This window comes from Haemaphysalis longicornis, unplaced genomic scaffold (assembly GCF_048455015.1).
Source record: "Haemaphysalis longicornis isolate Haplotype H1 unplaced genomic scaffold, Haemaphysalis longicornis Haplotype H1 scaffold_5, whole genome shotgun sequence".
Taxonomy (NCBI): Eukaryota; Metazoa; Arthropoda; class Arachnida; order Ixodida; family Ixodidae; genus Haemaphysalis; species Haemaphysalis longicornis.
Window position 1 is genome coordinate 7774173 of NW_027526385.1, and position 24723 is coordinate 7798895.

General features: G+C 45.3%; 1 protein-coding gene across 1 annotated transcript; it reads left to right on the forward strand.

Annotated features, from left to right (window-relative positions):
• Window positions 1-589: 589 nt before the first annotated feature.
• LOC144138985 (phospholipid scramblase 3-like) lies at window positions 590-8525 on the forward strand. The gene is made up of 3 exons (XM_077671488.1): window positions 590-769; window positions 7336-7662; window positions 8493-8525. Exons 1-3 carry the CDS (start codon window positions 590-592, stop codon window positions 8523-8525), a joined length of 540 nt encoding a protein of 179 aa, XP_077527614.1.
• Window positions 8526-24723: the final 16198 nt, after the last annotated feature.

Below are 24723 nucleotides of genomic sequence, written 5' to 3' on the forward strand. Positions count from 1 at the left end.
TAGTTTTGAGTGAATGCTTTGACAAATGCTCAGTCGTCAATCGTCCGCCTCTGGTTCCTTGGGATATAAGTGTTTTCGTGTTTCTATACACAATTTTTCTACCTTCTCATTTCACCCGAGCGTATAATTGGTTTTTTTGGAGGGGTGGCGAGCAGGCACCTGCGTCTTTTAATGTGAAATTACATTTTTCTTAATAAGGCCGCGCTTCAAATTTAGTTGCGCAAGATTTGATGGCTGCCGATCACTTTTTGTGGCATTTTTTAACATTTAGCGCAGTCTTATACGCTCCAAGGCATCATCATTCTGCGACCGCTTAACCTGGGCTCAAAGCCGTAGCATCGGACGTGCGTTCTTTGATGTTGCTAAATATTCTGAATGAAAAATTCATCACCCGACACGTCAGCGGCTATCTATACAAGCATGCGCGTGCCTGCACTGCTTTTTTTGTCAACAGTGAAACCTCGTTGCTAAACTACTCTCATGTTCTTTGTAGGGAATGAATTTTCTGGGACAAAAGTTCAGGCTGCAATTAGAGCACGTGTCACACATTTCAGGGGTTATGCCGAAGAGGTACGTGGTGAAAAACACGATGGACCAGTTCATCTTCCTGGCAATCGAGGAGAGCGACTGCAGAGACCGCTGGTTCTACTGTGGCGGACGTCCTTTCGACATGCGTCTGCTGGACTACCGCAACGTTCCGGTGCTGCGCTTCATCCGTCCACTGCGATGCGACTGCGCCTGGTGCTTCTGCTGCTTCTGCTGCTTGCAGGCACGTATTCTCGCGCAATTGAAGCCTCTTAAAGCCACTCTCTAGCACTCATGTGCATAGACTAGCAGGACGTTCAATCAAAATTTAGTTTGCCAAAATGAAAAAAGTTTGCACACCAGTCCCAACCGTAATTTGTTAGCTCTGGAGATGGCAGTCTTTAGAGTAGTACAACATAGAGTATATACGGATCGACACTTTCATTTGCGGGGCGATTTATAGATTCTTAGTACCACCATTAGGCTGATGAATACGAGAATATTGCGGTACACCATGGCAGGAGGAGAAATCTCAATGTTTGCATTTATTCGGTCTCAAAGGGGAGGTCGTCCAGATTCGTCTATGTGCTTACAATGCGGCACACAAACTTTATTATCTGGTTCTGTGACGTGCTTCCAAAGAGTAAATTAAAAAATGGCAAGAGGACGTCGTCATACCGATGGAGACAAAGATCAAAGTCCAATGAGGAGCTTCTAGCGCACAAACTAAATCATGATGCTACCTTTATCTATGTCCTAAAGCTTTTTTATTAGTAGTAAAAACGATCACGTGTTGTGACACCCATAATTTTTCCAGCGGGCGGGCTGAGCTTAGGTATATCTTGCACTATATGCATATAGTGCGCGATATAATGCAACTCGGTAGAATCTTAGACACTGCATTAGGAAAAAATTCCCCACGCATTTCCCCGAGGGGGAGCATGTGAAAGTGCGAATGCACGAGTTGATTACGCAGGGGCGGTAAACGAGTGGAGTGGAGAGGGTACGCGTGGAGTGGAGAGGGCACGCGTGGAGAGGGAGAGGAGACGCGCCCTCACGCGGCGCAACCCGTTACTACACCCGCGCAGCAGCGAGCGCCCGCGCCCAACCCGCCGGGAGCGCCGATGAACGCTCCCTCACGCGGCGCAACCCGTTACTACGCCCGCGCAGCCGCGCGCGCCCGCGCCCAACCGGCCGGAGCGCCGTCGATGCGCGCGCCCTCACGCGGCGCCCGCCGCTCCATTGCTCCGTTGCTAGGGGAGAGGAGGAGGAGCGCGGAGAGATAACACCTGCTGGCGGAGCGGGCTGCGGACGGCGCGCCGGACGGATGACAAGGGTCGGTTAAGAAGTGCATTCGCACTTAAAAATAGATGTAGTGTATCGAACTACGACCGAATTCTAGGGCGCCACGTTTACTCTGCCACCCCCAAGCTCCCCTCTTCTATCTCTTCCATTCGGAGACTGTTATCATAGCGTTAGTAGTACATTGGACGCTATCCGCACTTGCAGCTTCTGCTTCGCAACTTTTCAGCTCCACAATTCGCAACACTGAAACCAGACGAACCGAATCGCGACACATGTCCACCCAGAAGAGGGGTACAACGTGCTCTTCAGCCGTTCGGTGGCCTACCGACATTGGCAGACATAGGCGCCCACGCAAACGGCTCATTACAAACGGCGCAGAGGCCAAACAAACCTTCAGGCATCACGCGATAATAGTCTTTACCTGACTTGCAGTGAGTGTAAATTCCAATTCCACCTCGGTGGCTGCTCAGGAGTAAGTGAAGACTCTTTCACTGGTAAGCGTGATGGCACTAAGAAGCATTGGAAGTGTGATACCTGCCGAGGCGCTACTCAGAGAGGAAATGGTGCGACAGGAAAGCAAAAAATTGACATAGATGTTGCAAGCCAGCTCGTTGAATTGAACAATAAGTTAGATTTCTCTCTTGACTCTGCCTTCAAAAATGGGAGAACTTGAAGCGTCAGTTCAAGTGCTTTCTGGTACGAGATTTCGGCGCATGATAAAGATCCCCAGGTGGTCGAAATTAATCCGGAGCCCTCCACTACGGTGCGCCTCATCGCCTGCGTTGCGTCGGCGCGTTACACCCTGCAATCAATCAATAAATCAAGTGCTTTCTGAAAAATTCGATGAATTTCAAGCTCGTCTTGCCTCCGAAGAAAAAGCAACAAAAAAAATTAACTAAGCGAGTGCAAAAATTGGAGGTTGCAGACTCGAGCAAAGAGCTAACACAGCTTCAACTGGATACGAATGACCTCGAATACCGTAGCCGTCGCTTAAGCGTTGAAATACACGGTGTTCAAGAAACGGAAAAAGAGGACTTGCTAACAAAAGTGAACGAAATAGCAACACAGATCAATGTCCCCCCACTAAGCATAAATGAAGTCGAAGCTGTTCACAGGCTTCCAGCTAAACCGGGCAAGATGCGAGCTATCATAGTTCGTTTCACGCGCCAAGAACTCCGTGATTCCTGGCTTGCAAACAAAAAAGAACTAAAGAACGGAAATAAAACCGCCTACATCTGCGAAAACGTGACGCGACTCGCACGCGCCCTTTTGTCGAAGGCTAAAGAATGGCAACTGGAATCTGGCTATCAGTTTGTGTGGCATTGCTACGGAAAGGTGCTGGTCAAGAAGGCGAGCGGCGATCGAGCGATAGTTATTCGGGACGAGCGGAATCTGGCCGCTTCAATGTGATAACGTCAATGCATAAGCGTCAGCAGTTCAACCGTAGACAATGGCGTTGCCGCAGTTCGATCAATTTAGTTATGACACTGTATCGCTAAAAAACCTTTGCCCCTTTCGAGTTTTTCATTTGAATGCCAGAAGCATGAGAAATAAATTTGATGAAGTTTGCCTGTTTTTGTTAGAGTTAAAATACTCTTTTGACTTGCTGGGTTTCAGCGAAACGTGGTTTTTACCTCATGAGTGCTATTCTATAAGTGGCTATGATTGTGTTTCTGTGTCTCGTCCGCAAAAGCGTGGTGGTGGAATTGCTATTTACGTTCGCTCGGACTTATCGTATGAAATTGTTCCCGATTTTAAGAATGTTGATAGTAGTCATGAATCACTCGCTATCAAATGTTATAACACTTTGTTTGCTCTTGCGTACCGCCCTCCTTCTGGATCTGTTGAAGGCTTTCTCAAATTCTCAGAAAGGTTGTTCGAATTCAGCACCGCTCTGAATTTAGAAACAGTTTTGGTAGGAGATTTTAATATCAATGCATGTTCTACAAATCCATCTTACTTACTATTTCAAGAAATATTTGAATCGTATGGCTGTTCGAATGTAATAGACTCCCCTACGAGAATTACGCCATCCACGCAGACAACTCTTGATCTCTGTGTGACAAGCTTTCCTCGGGACAACATAAAAGCAGGGGTTTTGATGTGCGGCCTTAGTGATCACCTACCCATCTACAGTCTCATTCCACATAAGCGTCCGTGTCAAACTGGCCATGAAGGGCTAGCTAGAAACTATTCTGAACAAAACTTACGAAACTTTATTGAACTTGTTTCTGCCCATCCCTGGCAGAAAATTACGGAGGCAACCGATGTAAATACTGCTTACGATGCCTTTTTGTCTACCTTTACATCCTTTTATAATACATGTTTCCCCCTCAAACCTCTCACACAATATAAGAAATCAAGAAAACCCTGGATATCAAAAGACCTTTATAAACGAATCAAGCACCGAAATAAGCTATTCCGATCGTTTTTAACCAGCAGAAAGGAAAACGACTTTCAGATATTTAAAAAAGTACGAAACCAACTAAATAAGGATATAAAAAAGGCGAAGCTTGACTACTATATGAACAAATTCCAAGGTACTTTAGGAAATACACGCTTTGTGTGGAAAGCGATAAACGAAATACTAAATAAAAATAATTCGATGAAACGAGTTCACTTTCAAAGAAATGGGCTGTCGGACCTAGATGTTGCAAATACCTTCAATTCTCACTTCATTGACGTGGGAGCTGCCCCAGATGTCCTTAAACAAATACAGAGTGACCAGTTCATAAAAGAGAGTTGTCCCTCTACCGTGTTTATGCATGCCACCGACCAGTATGAAGTTCAAAATATAATTTTATCGTTAAAGGATCGTTGCTCCTCTGGTGCAGATGGTGTTAAATCAAAACCGCTGAAAGCTGTTAGTCAGACTGTATGTTTTCCCCTTGCACATATTTGTAATCTAATTCTCTCCACAGGTGTATTTCCAGAAAAAATGAAGTTAGCTCGAGTAGTGGTCATTCATAAGAGTGGTTCATTTAATGATTTAAATAATTATAGGCCTATCTCCGTACTCTCTGTTTTTTCAAAAATAGCCGAGGACATCATGCGAAGAAGAATCACTGCGTTTTTGACCGCGCATAACATATTATCCGAAGAACAATACGGCTTCCGAAAAAGCACATCTGCAGAAACGGCCCTCCTAGGAATAAAAGAAAAATTGCTCCAAAATATAGAGGAGAAAAAATAACACTTGGCCTATTCCTTGATCTGAAAAAAAGCTTTTTATTGTGTCCAACATGACGTTCTTTTTCAAAAACTTCCTTTCTATGGGATACGTGGTGTCGCATTAGAATTATTAAAAAGCTATCTTACGAACAGAACTCAGTTCACGTCAATAAATGGGGTCATTTCTGAAACACAGTAAATAAAATACGGAGTTCCACAGGGATCCATCCTTGGGCCTATCTTATTCCTGCTATATATAAATGACATTGTACACATCAAAGGTTACACAAATATGGTATTATATGCAGACGACACCAACGTGTTTTTCTCAGGCGTAAATGTGCACGATTTGTTTGGGCAGGCCAACACCTGGTTAGACCGTTTATGCTCATGGCTAACTGCAAATAAACTACAACTGAACGTAAGCAAAACAAAATACATGCTTTTCAAATCAAAAGGAACACAAACACCGATTGGATTACATCTGCAATTTCAGGGTGCCCAAATACAACACACATCATCAATTAGATTTCTGGGGGTTGTATTTCACGAAAATCTATCATGGTCACCACATATTGATGCACTTAGAGTAGATATTTCCCGAGCCCTAGGTATATAAATAAGCTGAGGTATTATTTCCCGCCAAGTTTAAAACGCGCTATATATCATGCTCTTATACACTCCCGACTGAATTACTGTTCATTAGTGTGGTCAACCGCAACCAAAACAAGTTTGGATCTCCTACAGGCACTTCAAAATCTAGCTTTGCGTGCAATAGGAAATATTCAACTCAATGAAGATATTACTCCGTACTACACCGAATATAAAATTCTTGACGTCCGCAAAACACTGACGTATAAATTGTTCATTGAAATATTGCGACAATACAGCTCGGACAGCCTGTTTCTACTCAAATACCAAATAAAAGAATGCCCATATGAGTTGCGAAAAACTTTATTAACGAAGTCAAGATCCAGAACAAACTATGGTGACCAAAAACTGTCTCACAAAATACCCCATGTGTTGAACGAACATCCGGTGATATTGGAAGTCTTAATTTTAGGAACAACGCCGTCACAATACAAGAAATTTAGTAAACCGCTACTCTTTTCTATCGTATAGGTATGAAGGTATCATTGTAACTATAAGCGAAACTATTTTGTAACACCACGCGCTGCTCACGATGTTTTTAATTTGTTTCTGTTCTTGCATTTTGCATTTTACTTTGTTTCTTCTGTACCCCAAATTATAAACAGCTTCGTACAAAAATTGAAACCCCATCCACTTGTATCCAGTTGTATCAGTGTGTGCTAGTTTCTTCTTTAACTTGCAAATTTTGCTTGTAAATTTTTTTCTTGTACTTTTTATTTTTTTTCTTGTACTTTTTATTTGCTTTGTCATACCGTTCGCGGCTGAGGGTGGCGTGGCCTTCGTCAGGCAACTGGTTTGCCTCTAGCCATGCCCCCCAAGGCAATGTTTTGTAATATTGCCTTGAATAAACTTGAACTTGTCCAAGGGACAAACTCTCTAAAAAACGGGCGTCGCTTTGAAACGACTGGGTAGCGCCATGCAAATGCATGTGTTCTGGGGTCGGGGCCGTCGCTTTAACAAACCTGTGCAAGGAGCGTGAGCCACAGAAAAGCACAGTGGCAAAGGCGCGAAGCGACAAGTGAAACGATGGGGGGCAGTGGGTGTCGCTTCGCGCCCTTGCCACTCTGCTTTTCTGCGGCTCACGCTCCTTGCACAGGTTTGTTAAAGCGACGGCCCCGACCCCAGAACACATGCATTTGCATGGCGCTACCCAGTCGTTTCAAAGCGGCGCCCCGTCGGTTTAGAGAACTGGGCCCCAGAATTGCTTCCCTCGCGGAGACGCAGCAGCAGGGACTACCCTCAGCAGCCGCTAAAGCCCGACAGGCCTTCCACCCCGCTGTCCGAGCTTATCGTTGAGGTCCCCGATCTCTCCGAGAGCACGTCGTCGAACTCAAGTAACGTCCAGAACCCAGACGATCCAGCCTCGATGATGACGTACTTGAGTAGTCGACTTCTTCTGGACTCGTCACTGCTTCCGCCACTAGCACCGCAATTTCCGTGATTGGGCCGTGAATCCAACCTTTTCCTAAACTTTTTCTTCTTCGAGGACGGCCGTAGAGTTAAATTGCACTATAAACAAAGCATGGTGTCGCCATTTTCGAAGTGGCCTTTTAGTTCGTTTATTTTCTTTTCTGTTGTATAGTGATGTATGTGTTCCATTAGGGGTAGCCGGGATTACTTACAATGTCTCCTTCGCAGCGATATGCTTTGCTTTGCTAACAGTTGTGTTTTTGTGGCTTGCAGGAACTGGAGGTCCAAGCTCCGAAGGGCACCATTATAGGATCGGTCCGAATGGACTTTAGCCTCTCCCCATCATTCTCGATCCTGGACCGCAGAGACAAACTTGTGCTCAAGATCAAGCGGCCCCTATGCCCGTGCACCTTCTGCGGTAAGGAGGTGTTATTCAATATTTTCGCCCCGGACGGGGTCACCAAGCTGGGACACATCATTAAGCTTGAATCCAGATTGTCTCATAACAAGCTTACCAGCTTCGACAGCTTCTCGCTTGGGTTCCCCATCGACCTGGACGTCAAGATGAAGGCCGTGCTCCTCGGAGCGCTTATGCTAATTGTGAGTGTCTTTCAATGTTTAGCAGAAAGTACAGGCCACATTGGAGTAAAATACTTATAATTTTGGGGCATAACGTCACTTTCGACACAGAATGGCGGAATCGTAGTCACGTTTCGCAAAAAATTCAGTACTTTCCTCTCCATTAAGAAGGACGACGAGCGATGATGTGGTACGCAATGCTATAGGGTTATATTTCGGTTGTCACGAAATTTTTTCCAAATAGTTCTGCTAAAATTAGTTACAGCTGTTTTTTTAACCATACACCTTCCGTACATGCCTCTGTATAGAAAGCATACAGTAATTCTCTAGCGTTTACAACTTCTCTGAACTACCTACGTATGACATGTAAATGAAACTCGACATAATGGTAGAGTAGTGATAACGTCTTAATACCGCCTAATGTTATCGAGTAGTTTCGATAAGACAAGAGTTACAGCCGCTTTCTGTAATCGTACACCATCCTCAAATGGGAATGTTTCACTGTGAGCCACATTATGCGGGGAAGCCTGTTTACAAAGACCAAGCCTACAGTGATCACCCTAAAGTCAGCTTGACGACTAAGCAGGGATGCATTGACAGGAAGACATTTTTTCATGGGCAATACAAATCGCATAACAATATGGAGGCCCTCGCACTTATAACGGTGCGGCCCTTTATTTGCTCGGGCTGTCGGCGTCCCCTGTCGTCATCTTCCGTGTAGTTACGGTACTAAAACACCGGGACACTCGTTTTCCAACGCCTCGCGCTACAACACTTCGTGCTGCAACGGCAAAAACTTTTTAATGCGCTAGAGGTGTATATCTACACGTAACGTGTGCTTTCTTCTGCAGCCAGCATGGCTGGCCATTGCCACGTCGGAATAGCTACTGTAGATACGTTCGTTGGCTTGAGTGAGGCTTCCAGCCCTCTTCGATGCAGGTTCTACGGTCATATTCTCCACTTCGTGATTTGTCCGTGAATTCGCCATGTTTCTTTTTGCACGCATAGCTGTGACGACATGCTGCGTAATATGACGCTTAGCTTACATAAATCAATAACAAGCAATCAGATATTGTGCGAGAAATGGTCTCGAAACTGTTTCTACGCAGTCTACAATTCAGGGCCCAAGTCGAGGCTTGAAACTGGAACAGTTTTTCAGCATAAACTAATGAATACATCACAAGGCGGTAACGTAGCTTTGATCCAAATGCGAGCGACAAACATGTGTTAAACGGGAGAACATTACACCGTCTCTTTCCCGTTCATGCTTATTTCCTTCAATTGCTTTCCACAGCACAACTGAGCTTTGTCTCAACGTTAACTTGCGAGATGTATTTACCGATATCTCCTGTCCAGCCGTCACTGCCGCCACGCTATCGCCTGCTGTCTTGTTACAAGATATTTTTGCCATGACAAGAAAACGAAGTTGTGACTACCGATTGTGTGATGCGGTAAGGACAGCGATGCGCCCGAAAATGGCAAGGCCTAATGATGCCACCGATTTTCTTATTCCTATACAAGACCAGGATCAACGCATTAAGGAAGGAGCATTTCGCTTGCTTAAATTTTCTTTTCTGTCTGATCATGTGACCCGCAAGCTTACCCGGAGGAGTGCGGGCAAATTCAATGCGTTGGGTTGTTTGTAGTTGAGATGCATCTAGTGCCCCTTTGTGTTGCTGTCACTCCAACCCAATAAAGAATGTTTGGTCGCCGTTCGCTAAAAGAAAACATGGGCTGTTATTTTTATGCTCGGTTGTCTCTGACATGGAGGCAGTCAAAACTATTTAATCATTCGCTAGCAACAGCTCTAAACCACGCATAGTGTGAAACTGCGCCTGTGGCCAATTCATGGGGATATCACGGTGCCGATAGTCGGTGAAATGTTTTGCCCCATTTTGTGGCGATGGCAGCTGCCATTTGCAAGCTCTTACGTAAAAAGAAGCGACTTTTCCGTTGGCTGAAGTTGCCAGTGCGTGACGCTCCCGCTCCCGTCAACTAGTTATAATGCGTCCTTTTATCGTAGGCAGCCACAAAGAGGGCGTGAACTACCAGCCGTATTCTTGCGCAATAGCAAAAGCAGGCCTACGTGGTCATCTTTGCGGCATTGTGTCTAGTTTTTGTAGGCCTGCCAAGACTTAGCGATAAAATTTTAAACACTATTGATGCTGCCGGAAGATGTAAAAGGGACCTGGGACCCTATTCTTGACTTAATAAATTCGCCTGTAACTCGCCACCTTGACCGGACGCTTTTCTTGATTGTAGTTCACTTTGGCCACGCGTGTGGGGCTAACAAAATGACTGCGTTGGCTGACATCGAGATTTTATTGCGTTCCGTGAAGTTGAGCGAAACCGTATATTCATTTTAGGGTTTAACGCGCCGAAGCAACGCAGGCGATGAGGCGCGCCGTAGTGGAGGGCTCCTGATTAATTTCGACCACCGGGGATCTTTAACTTGCGTCGAAATCTAGTGGAAACGGGCGCTTTTGCTTTTCGCTTCCATCAGAAAAGCGGCTGCCGCGGCTGTGAATCGAACCCGCGACCTCGTGCTTAGCAGCACCACGCCTTAGCCACTGAGCCACCGCGGCGGGAGACCGAACAGTAAGAAGAGGTCCCGGCAGATGGCGCTGTAGCGCTGCGAACGCGAGAAAATGGAATTGAATTGAGCAAATTTTCAAGGTGGTTGTCACTGGAGAACCGGGACAGGAGGGTCTGTTAGGTAGGCGGGGTGAGAGGGCGTGGGGGGAATATCATCTTTCGGCAACATTTGCAGCGAAGCGAGAAGACACGGTGCCAATTTTACGGCGAGGTTATCTATGCCTAGGAGCCAGCTGATCGTCTCCGGCAACACGGCGATGTAGCAAGAACTCCACGCGTGCGTAGCGTCATCTTGCCGCGCCCACTATAGTTCCTGGGACCGTTAAATTGTGCACCACACATTCAGAGTACGAAAAACTCACAAAAGAGCGGAAAAACGCCCTAGCGCCTTCATACTTTCCTGCGACACGGCTTCAATTTTGCCGTAAGAAATTGTTCTCAGCAATTTACTTGCGTTTAGACGTGAAGCCGACTTCGTTTACGATGGATTTCCCGCATTAAAGGAGCCATTAAAACAAAACACGTTTGGTTCATTCAAAAGCTTGCCTCGTTAGAATTATACTGACACCACTTTTAGCGAAACTTTTGCTCAAATAAGGTTTATATTTAGGAAAAGAAGGGAATATCCATGCTACCCACTCGCTCTTTTTCCGCAACACAACCTATGAAGTCATATGAGTCCAGCTGTGCGATTGGCTGAAGCGGGCAAAAGAAAGCTCAATTTAGGCAGAGCTTATCAGCTTGCCGAACGAGCTATTTGCTCCTAAATGCGATGCATATCCATTTTACAGCAGTAAGAATAGTGCGGTAAACCGCAAAAGTAACGAAAATACGCGTAAACATAGAAGTACCGATGCGCGCTGCCGTCGGTAGTGGGCGCACTATGCTTGTTTTAGCTGCACAGCAGTCTGAGGCATTGCAGTTGTCTTATACGACGCTGGCTGATCTGCGTACGCGACGTTGCCTTGCGTGACCCTGTTTGTCAAGCATACCGCATGTTCCACGAAGCGATTACTTTCTACCGTAACAAAAACATGCCATGTGTAAATACTGTCAAAAACAAATAAACGGCGGAGTGCTGGCTATTCTAGCGCCATCTGGGAGGTTTGACGGCAAGCAAGGCACAAAGCCGAATGGCGCACTGGAAATTTGTTTGTATACACGCCGTTATGATTTTATTGAACACGTCACCAAAGCATACGATTTGGCGGGAGAATCAAAATTTTAACCTGAATTGATTATTTTTCAGTGAATACGGCATCATTTGCTGCCGCGCAAGCGCAGGGGATTCTATAAAAGACGAAACCTTTCGGAAAAACAAACTTGTATTTTGTCTTCATGGCTCCTAAAGGGTTTCAAAAGGAAGCACGCCCATCTACGGAGGGCGTATGACTACGCAAAACGGCTCTAACTCATCTGTTACCAAAAGTGTCCCGAATCCAATCATATGGCAATTAGTCGCTACGTTGACTGTGCTATTATGCGGAGTTTCTTTCATTTACTTGTCGCAACTTGTAACCTCACAGTGAAAGCGTGTTCAGCAGACTCGTGTAAAGACGAACTCGGGGGGACCGTGAAAATGCTTTCCCATGAACAAAAAGTTCTCTAAACGTAGGCTTTTTTTTGTGAATTGTTGACTGTACAAGCGAGCAACGTTATTGTTTGCGTTAACCATGGAGTTCATCTTGACCTAGTTCCTTTTAAAACGAGCTGGTTTATATGGCGGAATTCCCGTCTTCTGTCGATCGATGGAGAGTGGTTACGCAAAATGGCTGTAACTCTTATTATATCGCAACCAATTTGAAATAAATTATAGTCCAGTAGCTGCTAAGATGGCTCGAAAATTGCCCCTGGTTTCATTTACATTTCTAAATTCATAGTTTAAGAGTGAAGTTGTAAGCATTGCGGTATCCAGTCTGCTGTTATTACGTGGGCTTCGATGAGAGGAGAAATGGACTGCCCCATGTTTGTCGAGCTAAAATAAAAATTTATCCCAAACATGTTTCACTCAAGATATTGTCTCGGAAGTATGGTCAATCACAAATTACAAACAAACGTGCTTCGTTGCACGCACTCGCTGAGCTAAACCCCGTCGGAAACAGGTCGTCGAGACATTCAGGCTCGGCACCACAGCATTGCTGGTCGTCCTTTCTCAAAGAGAGGATGGACACTGAATTTTTTGGCTGGCTGTGCTAAGTCTAATCTCCCCACAATGTTCAGCGCCAGCCCACTCTCTTAAGATGAATGGCCAGCGAAACTGTGGGATGTAATGGCAGAGCCGTCTTTGCGGCTAATTGTCATATCACGTTTTTCTAGATCTTTTCTGGAAAACAACACTTGAAGCTGTAAACGTTACGGGGTTATTGTCCACTGTCAATGTAGGACCATCTACGCGAGAAATACAGTTACCGAAAACAGCGATTACTGTTGTTTAACGGGAACTGTCCGGAAAAAAATTACATAACAATGATACACTAAAATGCCTAACATTACAGGACACAGCCTCCCTGATCATCCTTCTTGACAGAATGAATGGGCACCGAGTTTTATGGGTTTTTTTTTATTCGCTGAAGGTGTAGCGCGGACTCTTACGATCCTGGTGATTTAAGTGGGCACTACAAGGTGGCGCGAAGCTCGCGTGAAATGGTACACATCGTTTTGTTGCCGGAAAACATTTTGTGGATCCTAGCCATCGGCAGCTTCTGGTAAACTGCATGGCGGTGTGCCGTGTACTTTGGCAAAAAAAGTGCAGACTACTTTTGTAAATGGGCCGACTGGCTACTCAGTTGAGCGCCGTTACGCGATTGAGGTGTCGCATACCTGATGGGGCTGAAGGAATTTCTTGATTTTTTCAAGCTAACTTTTCAAGAGAACCTGTACAAGTGAACCTGTTTTTCATGCGAACCTCTCTATAGTTGGATGCAGCATATCTTCTTCGGCAACATGGCCATGTAGACTAGAATCTCAAACGAGCGTAGCGCAATTTGCAGAACCAACTTAAATCCTCGCGAGCGTAAAAATATGCCCCGTAACATCAGCGTATAGAAAAACTCGTAAAAAATGAAACACCAGAGGGCCTTCATATTTTCAAACGACTGCTTAGGTTACCCCTAAAAAATGGCTACCCAACAGCAGAGTTGTGTTATGGGTGAAGTCGACTTGAAGGAGGCCTGTGTAAGTTGGGAGCTTGTAGCATCCCTTTCCTAAATTGTGCGTTGCACAGTAAGTCTCGTTCATCGAGAGAGGCTGTAAGATTTAAAAATGGCTTTAACTCCTGTTTTTTAAACTATCCCAAAAACAATTTTATCAAAATAAGCTGACAAAATAACTTTATGGTTGCACCGAGTTTCATATCGTTGTCGTTGTTATTTCACAGTGAAGTTATAAATATTTCGGTTTCCTATCTGCTATGACTACAAGGCTATTTACGGAGGGAGTATCGTTGCATTAAATGGCTGTAACTCCTATTTTCTAGAAACTATCCGGAAACAAATTACATGACAATTAGCAGCTAGTTAGACTGCAGCATTACGCCTCGTCTAATTTACTTTTCGAACTAGAAAAGTTAAAAATGTAGTTGTAAATATTGTGGAATTCCCTTGTGCTGTCAATACATTGGCTATTACGGTAGGGAAACGGAAAGCCCTATGTTTGTTCACTAGATATAAAATCCAGTCCATAGAAGTTTCATTCAGGTAATAGCAAAGTTGTATGCTTAATCGCAAATTGCAAAGAACTGTACTTTGTCTCGTGCACTCCTTGGACTACGGCCTGTTCAAAAAATATTGTCGCTCACGTTGAGGCTGGGGACCTCGGCTGCGCTGGTGAACCTTCTTACCAGAGTGGAAGGGCATTAAATTTCTGTCCGTCGTATTCCCACCTCCGACATGCTCGAGTACGCATAAATAAAGCAGCATAAACGCATTTTTTGCCCAATTTAACGGTAAATGTCTGCTGTTAGAAACAGTGCTTGCGTGCAGTATTGCGTCTGTACAAATCCACCCTAATCAATAGTGATATCTATGCAAACATCCCAGTCGCACTAAAGGGTAGGCGGTTTTGTGGCATGCTGCACTTAAACACGGACTTGTGAGGGACCGCTGAACTGAGCACCGCCGTTATCGAAGTACGTAATGCCGACCAATTGGAACTGCCGACCTGCGGGCGATGTACTTTGGGTGTACTCAAATTACCCTTGTAACCCTGCGGGAAAAAATTCAACGCAATTGCTTCGTGCAGCCAGTATATTCCACCGAATTCATGGTTGTTTCGTTGCTTGTCCATCACTTGTGTGCAGGATTATATGTACATCCGGTCTTGGCCAATACGCCATTATCCCGATGTTTCATCTGCCGGCGGAGGTGGAGGTGGAGGCGGAGGTGGGGGCGCAGGTGGTGAATGCGATGGAGGTGGGGGCGCAGGTGGTGAATGCGATGGAGGTGGAGGCGCAGATGGTGGATGCGATGGAGGTGGAGGCGAGTAGACATGTCGCCGGGCGTTGGTGCTGCAGCACGTTCTGCGATTATTGACCGTGGATATGCCCCGACAGCCACTGCAGCGCACGTGCACGTGCACCCATGGCGTGCAACACAAGTGGTATCGCACACTATAATCTGGCAAATAAAGCAGGCATAGGTCTAAATCTCTGCAAAAAATATTACGGACACGTTGTCCTTCCGTGATCAAGAGCTAATAAAATTTGAAAGAAAACCTACAGTAGAACACTTGCACGTAGCGTTTGAATCTTCCCACTTAATCAACGAACTCTTCCTGTGTACTGATATCCACAAATCGTCGCTTGCGTTCGAGGCATGTACGTTAGCTTCGGAGTTTTTCCGCGTATTTTTTTTTTTTTTTTGTAGCGTAAGCTGCACTGGCCGAGGTTGAGCAGTTTCGCGTGGACCTCGAAGGGCCGTGCTGCACAAGCGCGAGGAGCATTGGATTGGATTATTTATTTTTATTTATTCACAGTATACTGCGGTAACGAAGGACCATGCAGGTCCGATACAGCAGTATATAGCAATACGTATAACACATTTCAATTACATAAAAAGCAACAACATATAGAAGAGAAAAAGTAACTCTACCCGCAAAATTCCCCGGTGAAGAAATCAGAGTGGATTGGATTGAATTGGATTGGAATAAATTAAATTGGATTGAATTGGATTTGAAACCCAATCCAATTGGAGTACGGGTGTGTGGAGAATTGTGTCTGCACATTCGCCGGTCTGTGCTTTCCAGAGGAGTGACGTCGTAGCCGCGGCACACGCACTGGCGCCACCGCGTGCCCAGCTGTGCGCGTCCGTTACGCAGTAGCCAAGCCTGACGCTGCGCCAGATCCGCTTAATAGCCGTTTCGAGTGGCTCGTGGAGAGCCGTGCAGCGCATGCGCGAGGAGCAGTGACTCGGTTGGACTGGACTGGTCTGGACTAGACTAGACTGGACTGCACTGGACTGGACTGGACTGGATTGGATTCAATTAGATTAGATTAGATTGGATTTAATTGGGTTGTACTGAACTGTACTGGACTGGAGTGGATTGGACTGGATTGTAAATCGTTTTAGCAGCAGTAAGCATGATAATCAGCTAATCCTAGACAACCAGGAAACCCTAGAATAACGAGCTGAACCATAGCTCACGCTACATATATCCTGGCATAGCCGAGCTAAGCGACTGCTATTTTTTTTAAAAAAGGCAGACGGAGTCAGGTAATGAAGCCACCTTTATCAGTTAGTTTTTACACAAAAGAAAAATCCTATCTACAGCGTCAATCACATGCTCTTGAAAGCTGCGCTTTATGTACCTTTTTAGTCTTTCTGCGCATTTGTGTGTATGTATATAGCCTTTCTTGTCAATAAAGCCCCAGTTGATGTTTAGCGTTCGTCCCGTGTCACTGTCTATTCTTGTGTCCCCGTCTAGTGCGCTTTTTACCATGTCGAGGCCCTTCTTTTCAACGTACTAGAGTGAAACGACTTGAGAGGACCAATTGCCAATGCCTGTAATCAGCGCGTCGGATTACACGAGGTTTCGTGATATAGAGACAAATGGGTCTAGGAGAGCGAGTCAAGTAAACTCTTCACAGTCAAATCGTCGTGGGTGAACTCGTCAAATAGGGCAAGTCGTCATAGGCAATCTTGTACTATGGTAACTCGTAACGTTATGTCACTTCAAAAAACAGCGCAAGAACACGGACGTAAGAAAGGGAAGCAGTTCTTTTTTTTTTCTTTTTTTTCTTTATTTATTTTCCCAGAGGTTCCTGAGTAGCTTCCTGGGCTAAAAGCTGTTTTACACAGCTTGACGGGGCCCGGGAAGCCATTACAAGACAGCAACGGCGGAGCAGTACGTACAGGAAAAAAAAAATAAAAAAAAAGATATACGAACGATGTAAGAATGAAGACCAGAGAGAAATACAGGGTGTACAACTTCATAGCTATCGAAATTAACTTCGATACAGGATTAAATACACACCTATTGTACGAGAAACACAGTTAACCACATAGTTAATTAAATAAACACTCTCCAAACTGCTACTACAAAATCTAAATGACACACGAAATATATCATAAAATTAAACATATCAAACAAGCTATACACGCGCGCAGAGCAACATCAATTTACATGCTTACAAAACATTGTCGCATATCTTTCAATGTTAAGAAAGTGTAACTGTTTAATATAAATGGCAGATTATGATGGAGCATCTGAAATTTGTAATTGGTTCGAAACCGGGGTACAAACCACTCATCTGTGCTTCGTGTAACAACACATGTGATATTGGGCGTCAAAGAGGCAGTATCTGCCAGAAAACATTTGTGCGTACTGGATGAAAAACAAAACATGCGCAGTATTTGGAAGTTGTACATGTTTTCAATTTTAACAATAATATACAAGGGAAACAAGGTACGCGTTGAGGACAGATAACCAACGTCAGCAACGTTGCGAATGATTTTCTTTTGCAAGGTTATAATTTTTTTGATGTTTTTCTTCGTCGTAGTCAACCATACCAAACTGCAATAATTAAGATGCGAAGCAAATAAGGCATGATAAATGCTGAGTTTTGCGTGCAGTGGAATTAAAGATCGGCAGCGCGACAGAGCACCAGCGGCTGCGGATAATTTAGAACAAAGGTGATCGATGTGTGCATCCCAGGCTAAATTTGAGGAAAATGTAACACCAGGTATTTTATGTTCATCTACGACCGCTATCTCCTGACCAGCATCAATGAAATGCTGATGTAGTTTGACTTCCTTATTCCTTGCGCGGAAAATAATAATTTTAGTTTTGGAAGGATTAATTCTATTGCAGTTGGATTGCGACCACAGGTAAAGTTTGCTAAGAACCGCGTTACACTCTCCAATCACGTCATCAAGATTCATTCCGGAAAACAGCAAGGTACAATCATCAGCGTATATAATGTATTTTACGGCTGTGTCAATGTTAACAATATCATTAACATAAAGGTTGAATAAGATTGGCCCTAGTACACTACCCTGGGGTACACCACATTGTAACGGAAGAAACGATGAACGGTAACTGCCCATGCATACACACTGATGTCTATCCCCTAAATAAGACGTTAGCAGGGACAGAGGCAAACCACGAATTTCATAGTGAGAAAGCTTATCTATTAGTATACGATGTTGTAGGCAATCAAAGGCTTTGCTGAAATCGATGAATAGGCCAACGGTTTACAGCTTATCTTCGAAATTACACAGTACTTGTTCTTTTAGTGTTAGTAACGCCGATTCCGTAGACCTTCCGGCACGAAATCCAAACTGAGCATCAGTTAGAATTTTATGTTTGTCTAAGAATTTTACAAGCCGTGCACAAATTATTTTTTCAATTCCTTTTGAAAAAATAGGTATCACCGAGATTGGTCTGTAGTTTGCCACCGAATTCTTGTCACCACCCTTATACAGCACAGACACTCTAGATTTTTTCATTGCAGAAGGGTATACATCCGACGCAAACATCAGGTTAAAAATGTAAACAAGTATTGGAGCAATGGAATGTATAATATACTTTATTGGCTTTACCTGTATATTGTCAACGTCAAGTGCCTTGCTATCATTTAGGCTCAAAAAGGTTCGGATAATTTCGAATTCATCAGTCGGTTCGAAGAACAGGCTGTCAATAGGCCCAGGGAATGAAATGTCTACTGGAGGTGAACTGTCATCAACGGAGCACTCACTAGCAACTGGGCGTGTTTTATTGCGTTCAGCAATATATACGAAGACACAAGTGACGTTACAACTTTGGGATCAATCAAAACGAAAACGAAAGGATAAGAAAACAGGTAAATAATGAACAGTGTGCACAGCACTGAGGGTAACATTTTGATGCTACTATCTCCGACATGCTCCATCTATGTAGTCACGTTCCCTCTGTAGCGATGTAACAGAGGGCTGACTGACGCACGTGTCGCCCCTTTTCGCTATCGTGCATGCCTCAAACATTTCGCGCGTGCGTGATTCCAAATGGTGCTGCTTGATCTTTGTGTTCTCAAAAAGAGGTCAGGTGCACCCGCAAGTGTTGCAATGGGAAACCAGATGGCCGCCAGGTGCCGACACATTAGGCATGCGCGTGCTCCCTTATGTTAACTGGACGTTATGTACGTTGTCAACTGGACGCTCGTCAATTTTGTCATTGTTCATCTTTTTCGTTAATCATGCTTGTGCAATTACGGATAAAAATACACAAAATCGGAGAATACCCTACTGACGCGTAAGCACCAACCCTATGAATGTCAACCTTACGGAGCCTTACCGAAACCGGGAAGATGCCAAAAAATTGACGGACGGTTTGTCTACCCGAACCAACCGCGTGTATGTGCTACTCTGGGGATATGTAAAGGAGGAAGTAACTTGGTGAGCTGGTATGACTTCATCTGACACCAAACAGCGCTAAATCGACGCACGCGGACTGAAAACACTGCAAGACAGCACTTTCCCTGTTCTTTTTACGGTATGTGTTTGTAGGTTTACTGTGTTGTTGGTAAGATAGATATGTAGGACTTCGGTCGTCATCAGAGTAGCGACATACCGCTCCCATGTCGGCACGAGCCAAGCACTTTCTGTATTACGCAGCGTCATATGGTGGCTCACTTTGAGCGATCCCACCATTCAATTCAGCGACTATCAAATCCTGTGCACAATACGGCCCCCCTCGCCTCGAAGTGGAGTGATGCTGCTGCTGCTGATGAAGATGATGATGACGACAACATTTTGCCTAAAACTTGGTGAAAGGAGTAAGGGGAAGTGGCAGCCTTCCTGAATTTATCTTCCTCAGAAGACGGCAGCCCTTGGGCGCGAGCGGTATCTTCAGACAGTTGGAGGACCTTGACCTGTATTTCATGGTCGGAGCTAAGCAATTAGTTCTCCCACTGCCCCGCACTGGTAATTCGTAAGCATGTTCGTATAGTTCGTGGCTGAGCATCACAAGCCCAAATCATGTGAGTGACTGAGGCCCGCTGGGTGCACCACTTGCATTGGTCATTATAAAGGTCGGGATAAATGTTGCTCAATACTGCAGGATTGGGGTGGGCATCAGCCTGCAGCTGACGACAGGCTACATATTGACGTCTGTTGAGCGTGCGATGCGCTGCGGGACATTTCTGGCGCTCCATGCGATAGTGCTGAGCGATGTCCCGGTAGGTCACCATCCTGTCCCTAGCTTCCTGGTCCGAGTCAGCAGCGTCGTCAGGCCAATCCCGGGAGGTGAAACCTCGGGCCGCCTCGTGTGCTAGCTTGTTCCCTGGGAGAGATGCATGGGACAGTGACCAGATTATTTGCACGTTGCGCATACGAGCGGCTTGGACGGAGCGTAAAATGTGTAGGGCGGTATTAGAGATGCTGCCAATTTAGTAATTCTGTAATTCCGGAGAGCTGTTTTATAGTCGCTCACTATGGTTTAAACCGTTGTAGAGGGGACGGCAGGCGCTCAGCTCAATTAGTGTAAATTTCATTTCATTTCATTTATTGTACCTTCAAGGCCCGAAGGCGTTACAGAAGGGAGTGGAGTTGATACATAATGCAAACACAGGAAAGGGTATCAAAAACAGGAAAAATCGAAGAAAAAGGAAACAACAAAAACGCGGATTAGCTAAAGTGTTTTTCTATAGAATTTTTAAATGCAGACAAATCGGTTATGCTAGCAATTGAGCCGGGGAGGTGGTTCCATGCAGTGGTGGTTTTTGGGATAAATGAGTAGAAAAATAAATTAGAGCGGCACTATGGAACGAATAATGTATGCAGGTGATCAGTTGGAGACGACATGTAAGAAGGTGCAGAGAAAAGTTGACTTCTTAATTCCGGATTGTAATAGTAAATTTTGTGGAGTAGAACTAATCGTGCTAGTTTCCTGCGGTGTGAGAGGAGAGGGAGGTTTAAGGTAGTCTTCATAGATGGTACACTGGCCGTCCGAGAGTAGTTAGCAAGAATAAAACGTACACTACGATTTTGAACAGATTCTATTGCATTTGTTAGATATTCTACTGCAGGGTCCCAGACAGAAGAGACATATTCAAGGTTAGGGCGTATTAGTGTTTTGTAGAGAAGTAGCTTTACGTTAACTGGGGCCATTGAGAAATTGCGACGGAGGTAACCAAGCATGCGGTTGGCGTTGTTAGTGATATGGTTAATGTGAGTCTGCCATGAAAGGTTAGATGTTATGTACTAGACGCCTAAGTATTTATAAGAGGTGACCTCTTCGAGTGCAGGACCTATAATGCGATAATTGTGTAAGTTAGGCGGAGCAGTACTGCGGGAAATTCTCATTAGTTTGCACTTTTGGTGGTTAAGACGCATCTTCCAAGTATCACACCAAGTAGAAATCTTATCTACGTCAGATTGTAATGTTAGAGTTTCTGAATTTGATGATATTACACGATAAATGACACAATCATCGGCAAATAACCTTATTGAGGATGTTACGGAGTTAGGCAAGTCATTAATATAGATCAGGAAAAGCAAAGGTCCGAGAACAGAGCCTTGTGGAACCCCGGAGGTGACCGGACAAAGAGCAGAATCAAAGTTGTTAGCAGAGACAAATTGTGTTCGGTTGGACAAAAAGTTTTCGATCCCCAAGATAATATTGCGGTCAATGTTGAGGGCACTTAATTTATGACAGAGTAATTGGTGAGAAACAAGATCAAATGCTTTAGAAAAGTCTAAGAAGATGGTGTCAATATGAAATCCATTATCTAACGCGGCACAAATGTCATGCGTAAATGAAATAAGCTGGGTATCACAAGAAAATGATTTACGGAAACCGTGCTGACTGGAAGAAAAGAATGAATTTGTTTCTAGAAAGTTAATAAGCACGGAGAATATTATATGCTCTAGAATCTTACATGGAACACTTGTTATAGAAATAGGACGGTAATTTAGAGGTGAATGCATGTCGCCAGATTTGAACAATGGAACCACCTTGCCGACTTTAAAATAGAGGCGAATGCCAGAGAAGTTGCCTTTAACGTCTATTGCCATGATGGCCATGGCGCGCATGGGGCGGTAATCAGCGGCGTCAATATAGCATACATGACAGTCATCTCTGAAACGTTGGTGCAGGGCGGACGCTCGGGCATGGCGGCGATCTTGGTGATGTACCGGGTGCATGCTTCCGGGTATGGAGAGACGTAGATGGCCTTTTTAAAGTGAGGAGGTAGCGAAGTCTTGGCTTCATGTTGGCTGCCGTACGGAATGCCTAGTTTCTGGGGTAGAAGACGTCCTGTGTGACCGCTAGATAATCGCTGGTATTGGGCTGTGCGCTGCGCCTCTACAAACTCTATTAGAGTGGTATGGTGGATGCCGTAATAGTACCGTTCGGTGGATGCGGTAATGGTAATGCCCTCGGCCTGCTTATAGGCTTTGCGTAATATGCAGTCATTTTACATTGTTCAGCTCGCGCGCCGGTTCAGTTCTTGACATAACGAGCTTCACCTTAGGTCACTCAACACATAACAGAGAGAGCACAGCGGAGACCCGGTCCCGGTGATGTGCTTGGTACAGATTCGGCGCCATAGCTTTGTAAACAATAGGCTCGAGGTTAACTAGGCGACAGCCGTCACCTACAACCTTATTGGTCAATAATGTCACGTATAACTCCTACAGTATATATATAAAGCCACATATATCGCCTTGCCGTACGAAGAGAAGATCGTCTGTTCTCCAGCATGCAGTATTGAGCGCCTGTCGAGCCACAAGTGGGTCTCCCTGTCCACCTTTGATGCCCTCGTGAAGTTCGTCGGCAGACACTACCCTGTTATGGTGTTTAGTTGACGAGAACCCGATAAGACGGCAGTGTCTAGAAGGGGCGTTGCAGCGACGTCCTTAGTTCGCTGCCAGCCGCATCGCTCAGGGGGCTTCTTTGTAGGGTGCTTTCCCGCGTGCTCTTCTGGAAAGGAACTCTTTAGCTATTCGTGTACGTATTTACCGTGCCGTTACTTTTAAGTGCGAATGCACTTCTTAAGCGAGCCTGAATCGTCCGCCGCCGTAGTCCGCATAGCAACAGCTGCGGGTGCGCGCGCTCCTCGTCTTCCCTAGCAACGGGGGGGAGATGGGCGCGCGCTGCCTGGCCGCGTCCCCATGGCTCATTCTTGTTGTTGTTCCTGCTGACATGGCACATACCCACGTGGGGGATTGGCCAGGAATCGGGCGTGAGAAGGGCTAATGCACCCGCTTAAAGGAGTACTGACGACAACACAAATAGGTGTCTGTGAATAAATGCATCTTTCTTTCTTTGTAGTTGTGTATGTGTGTGTGATCTCTCTTTCGCGAACATTACCGAACCGCGCAAATTCAACTCGCGCATTCGCACTTTCACATTCTTCCCCTCGGGGAAATGCGGGGAATTTTTTTTTTATTCGTTTCCTTGACTGATTGATAAACGCGTTCATAGATACCTTACATATAACAGCGAGTGGCCGTTTGCTGGACGTCTTTTGAATAGAGACCTTTTTCACCACGCGGGTGACAGAGAACGCGTGCGAAAGCGAGCGACGAAACGCTCTTTTGTTTCTGCCCGCCTACCGTAAACACAGGGTAGCGGCGTCCGCCAAACCACATCTTTCGCAGAAAAGCGCCTCCACCGGGGAGCCCGGTGGAGGCGCGCCAAGAAGCGCCTTCGTTCAGCGCGTGACGGTTACTTGTGCGGCGCTTGTCGTGACACGACGCTCATGTACGCGGCGCTTGTTCGTTGAGAACGACCAGAAAAGACGACGATAGGCGGCAATACTTACATCACCATTTCCGCTGCTGGGTCCGGCGAGGTTAAACTTCCCGCATTTACTGCTTCTAAGGTGAAGCTTCCTTGTCCTTACTGATGGCGTTGCACGCAAATACGCCCTGCAGAGATGCCAACTTTCTCTAACTATGATGATGAATGATCGCGGGTAAAGTGAAAAAAGCGACACTTCCTATGGCCGGAGTCGAACCCAGGTCCCTCGCGCAACGAAGCCGGCGTCTATCTGATTGCTCCATTTCGGCATGGCCGAAACGAACGCCAAGCAGGAGGTACTGGATTCGTGTTGTTCACCCCAAACCCAAACGTTATGCCCATGGAGTTCACACCCGAGAGTTTCTGTTGTATTCTAGAAGATTGGCGTGTACCTCCAAGTAGCACACACTCGCAGTGTGGGATTGGCAAACACAAAAAATCTACCACGAGAAGGTTTAGCGTTCACGCGTCATCGTCGTTAGACGGAGGGGTGCATGATTTTTGGGGGCAGCGGGATTCAAATGCAGCTGAAACCCACTGGGACTTTTAGCGCACAATCTTTCAATAATTTTTGCCAATATCTCATGTTCGGCAACATAATAAAGTTTTAGATACCTGTCCTCCTTCTCTACGTGGTCCGAGTATGCGTTTATTCTCAGTATCTATCCATTTGCAACGTTGGAACAGGTGATCTGGCGGATTCAGCGATGGTACACGTACCTTTTGGGTCACGCCAGGCTCAAGACCTTCGGCGCTTCACAATCTTGGGAGTATCTTTAGGACTCTGTTCTTTTTAGCCAAACTTTATGAAAATCATTCTATATTGCAATAGCTCAAAATTTTCACTTAATGTGTTTCTTACTATTGTATATCCTTAAGGGTTTATGCAGACTGTTGTTGCATCCTAGATTCTTGTGGCCTCATTGCGAGTAGTTTAAGCAACCACTACACTTATCAGAACTGTCGGATGTCTTTGAATGCCACTGTTTCCGACAAGGGAAAGGTGCCGAACACCGATCAGGGCCCCCATCTATTCATCTGTGTTACTCTTTGAGAGAGATTACTGTTTCAGTTTTCCCGCGACCGCCTAATGGGAGCTCCCACAAATGAACGAGAATTTTTGTATTTCTGCCTGGCGAGGGAAACAGAGAAAGAGAAAAAAACCTTTAATGATAGCTGAGGAGGGGAAAACCGCTCATTGAGCACACGACAAATTTTATAAACACCCATTTTCTTGTAGCCGGGCCTTGTTTTTTGGCACTATAAATTCGT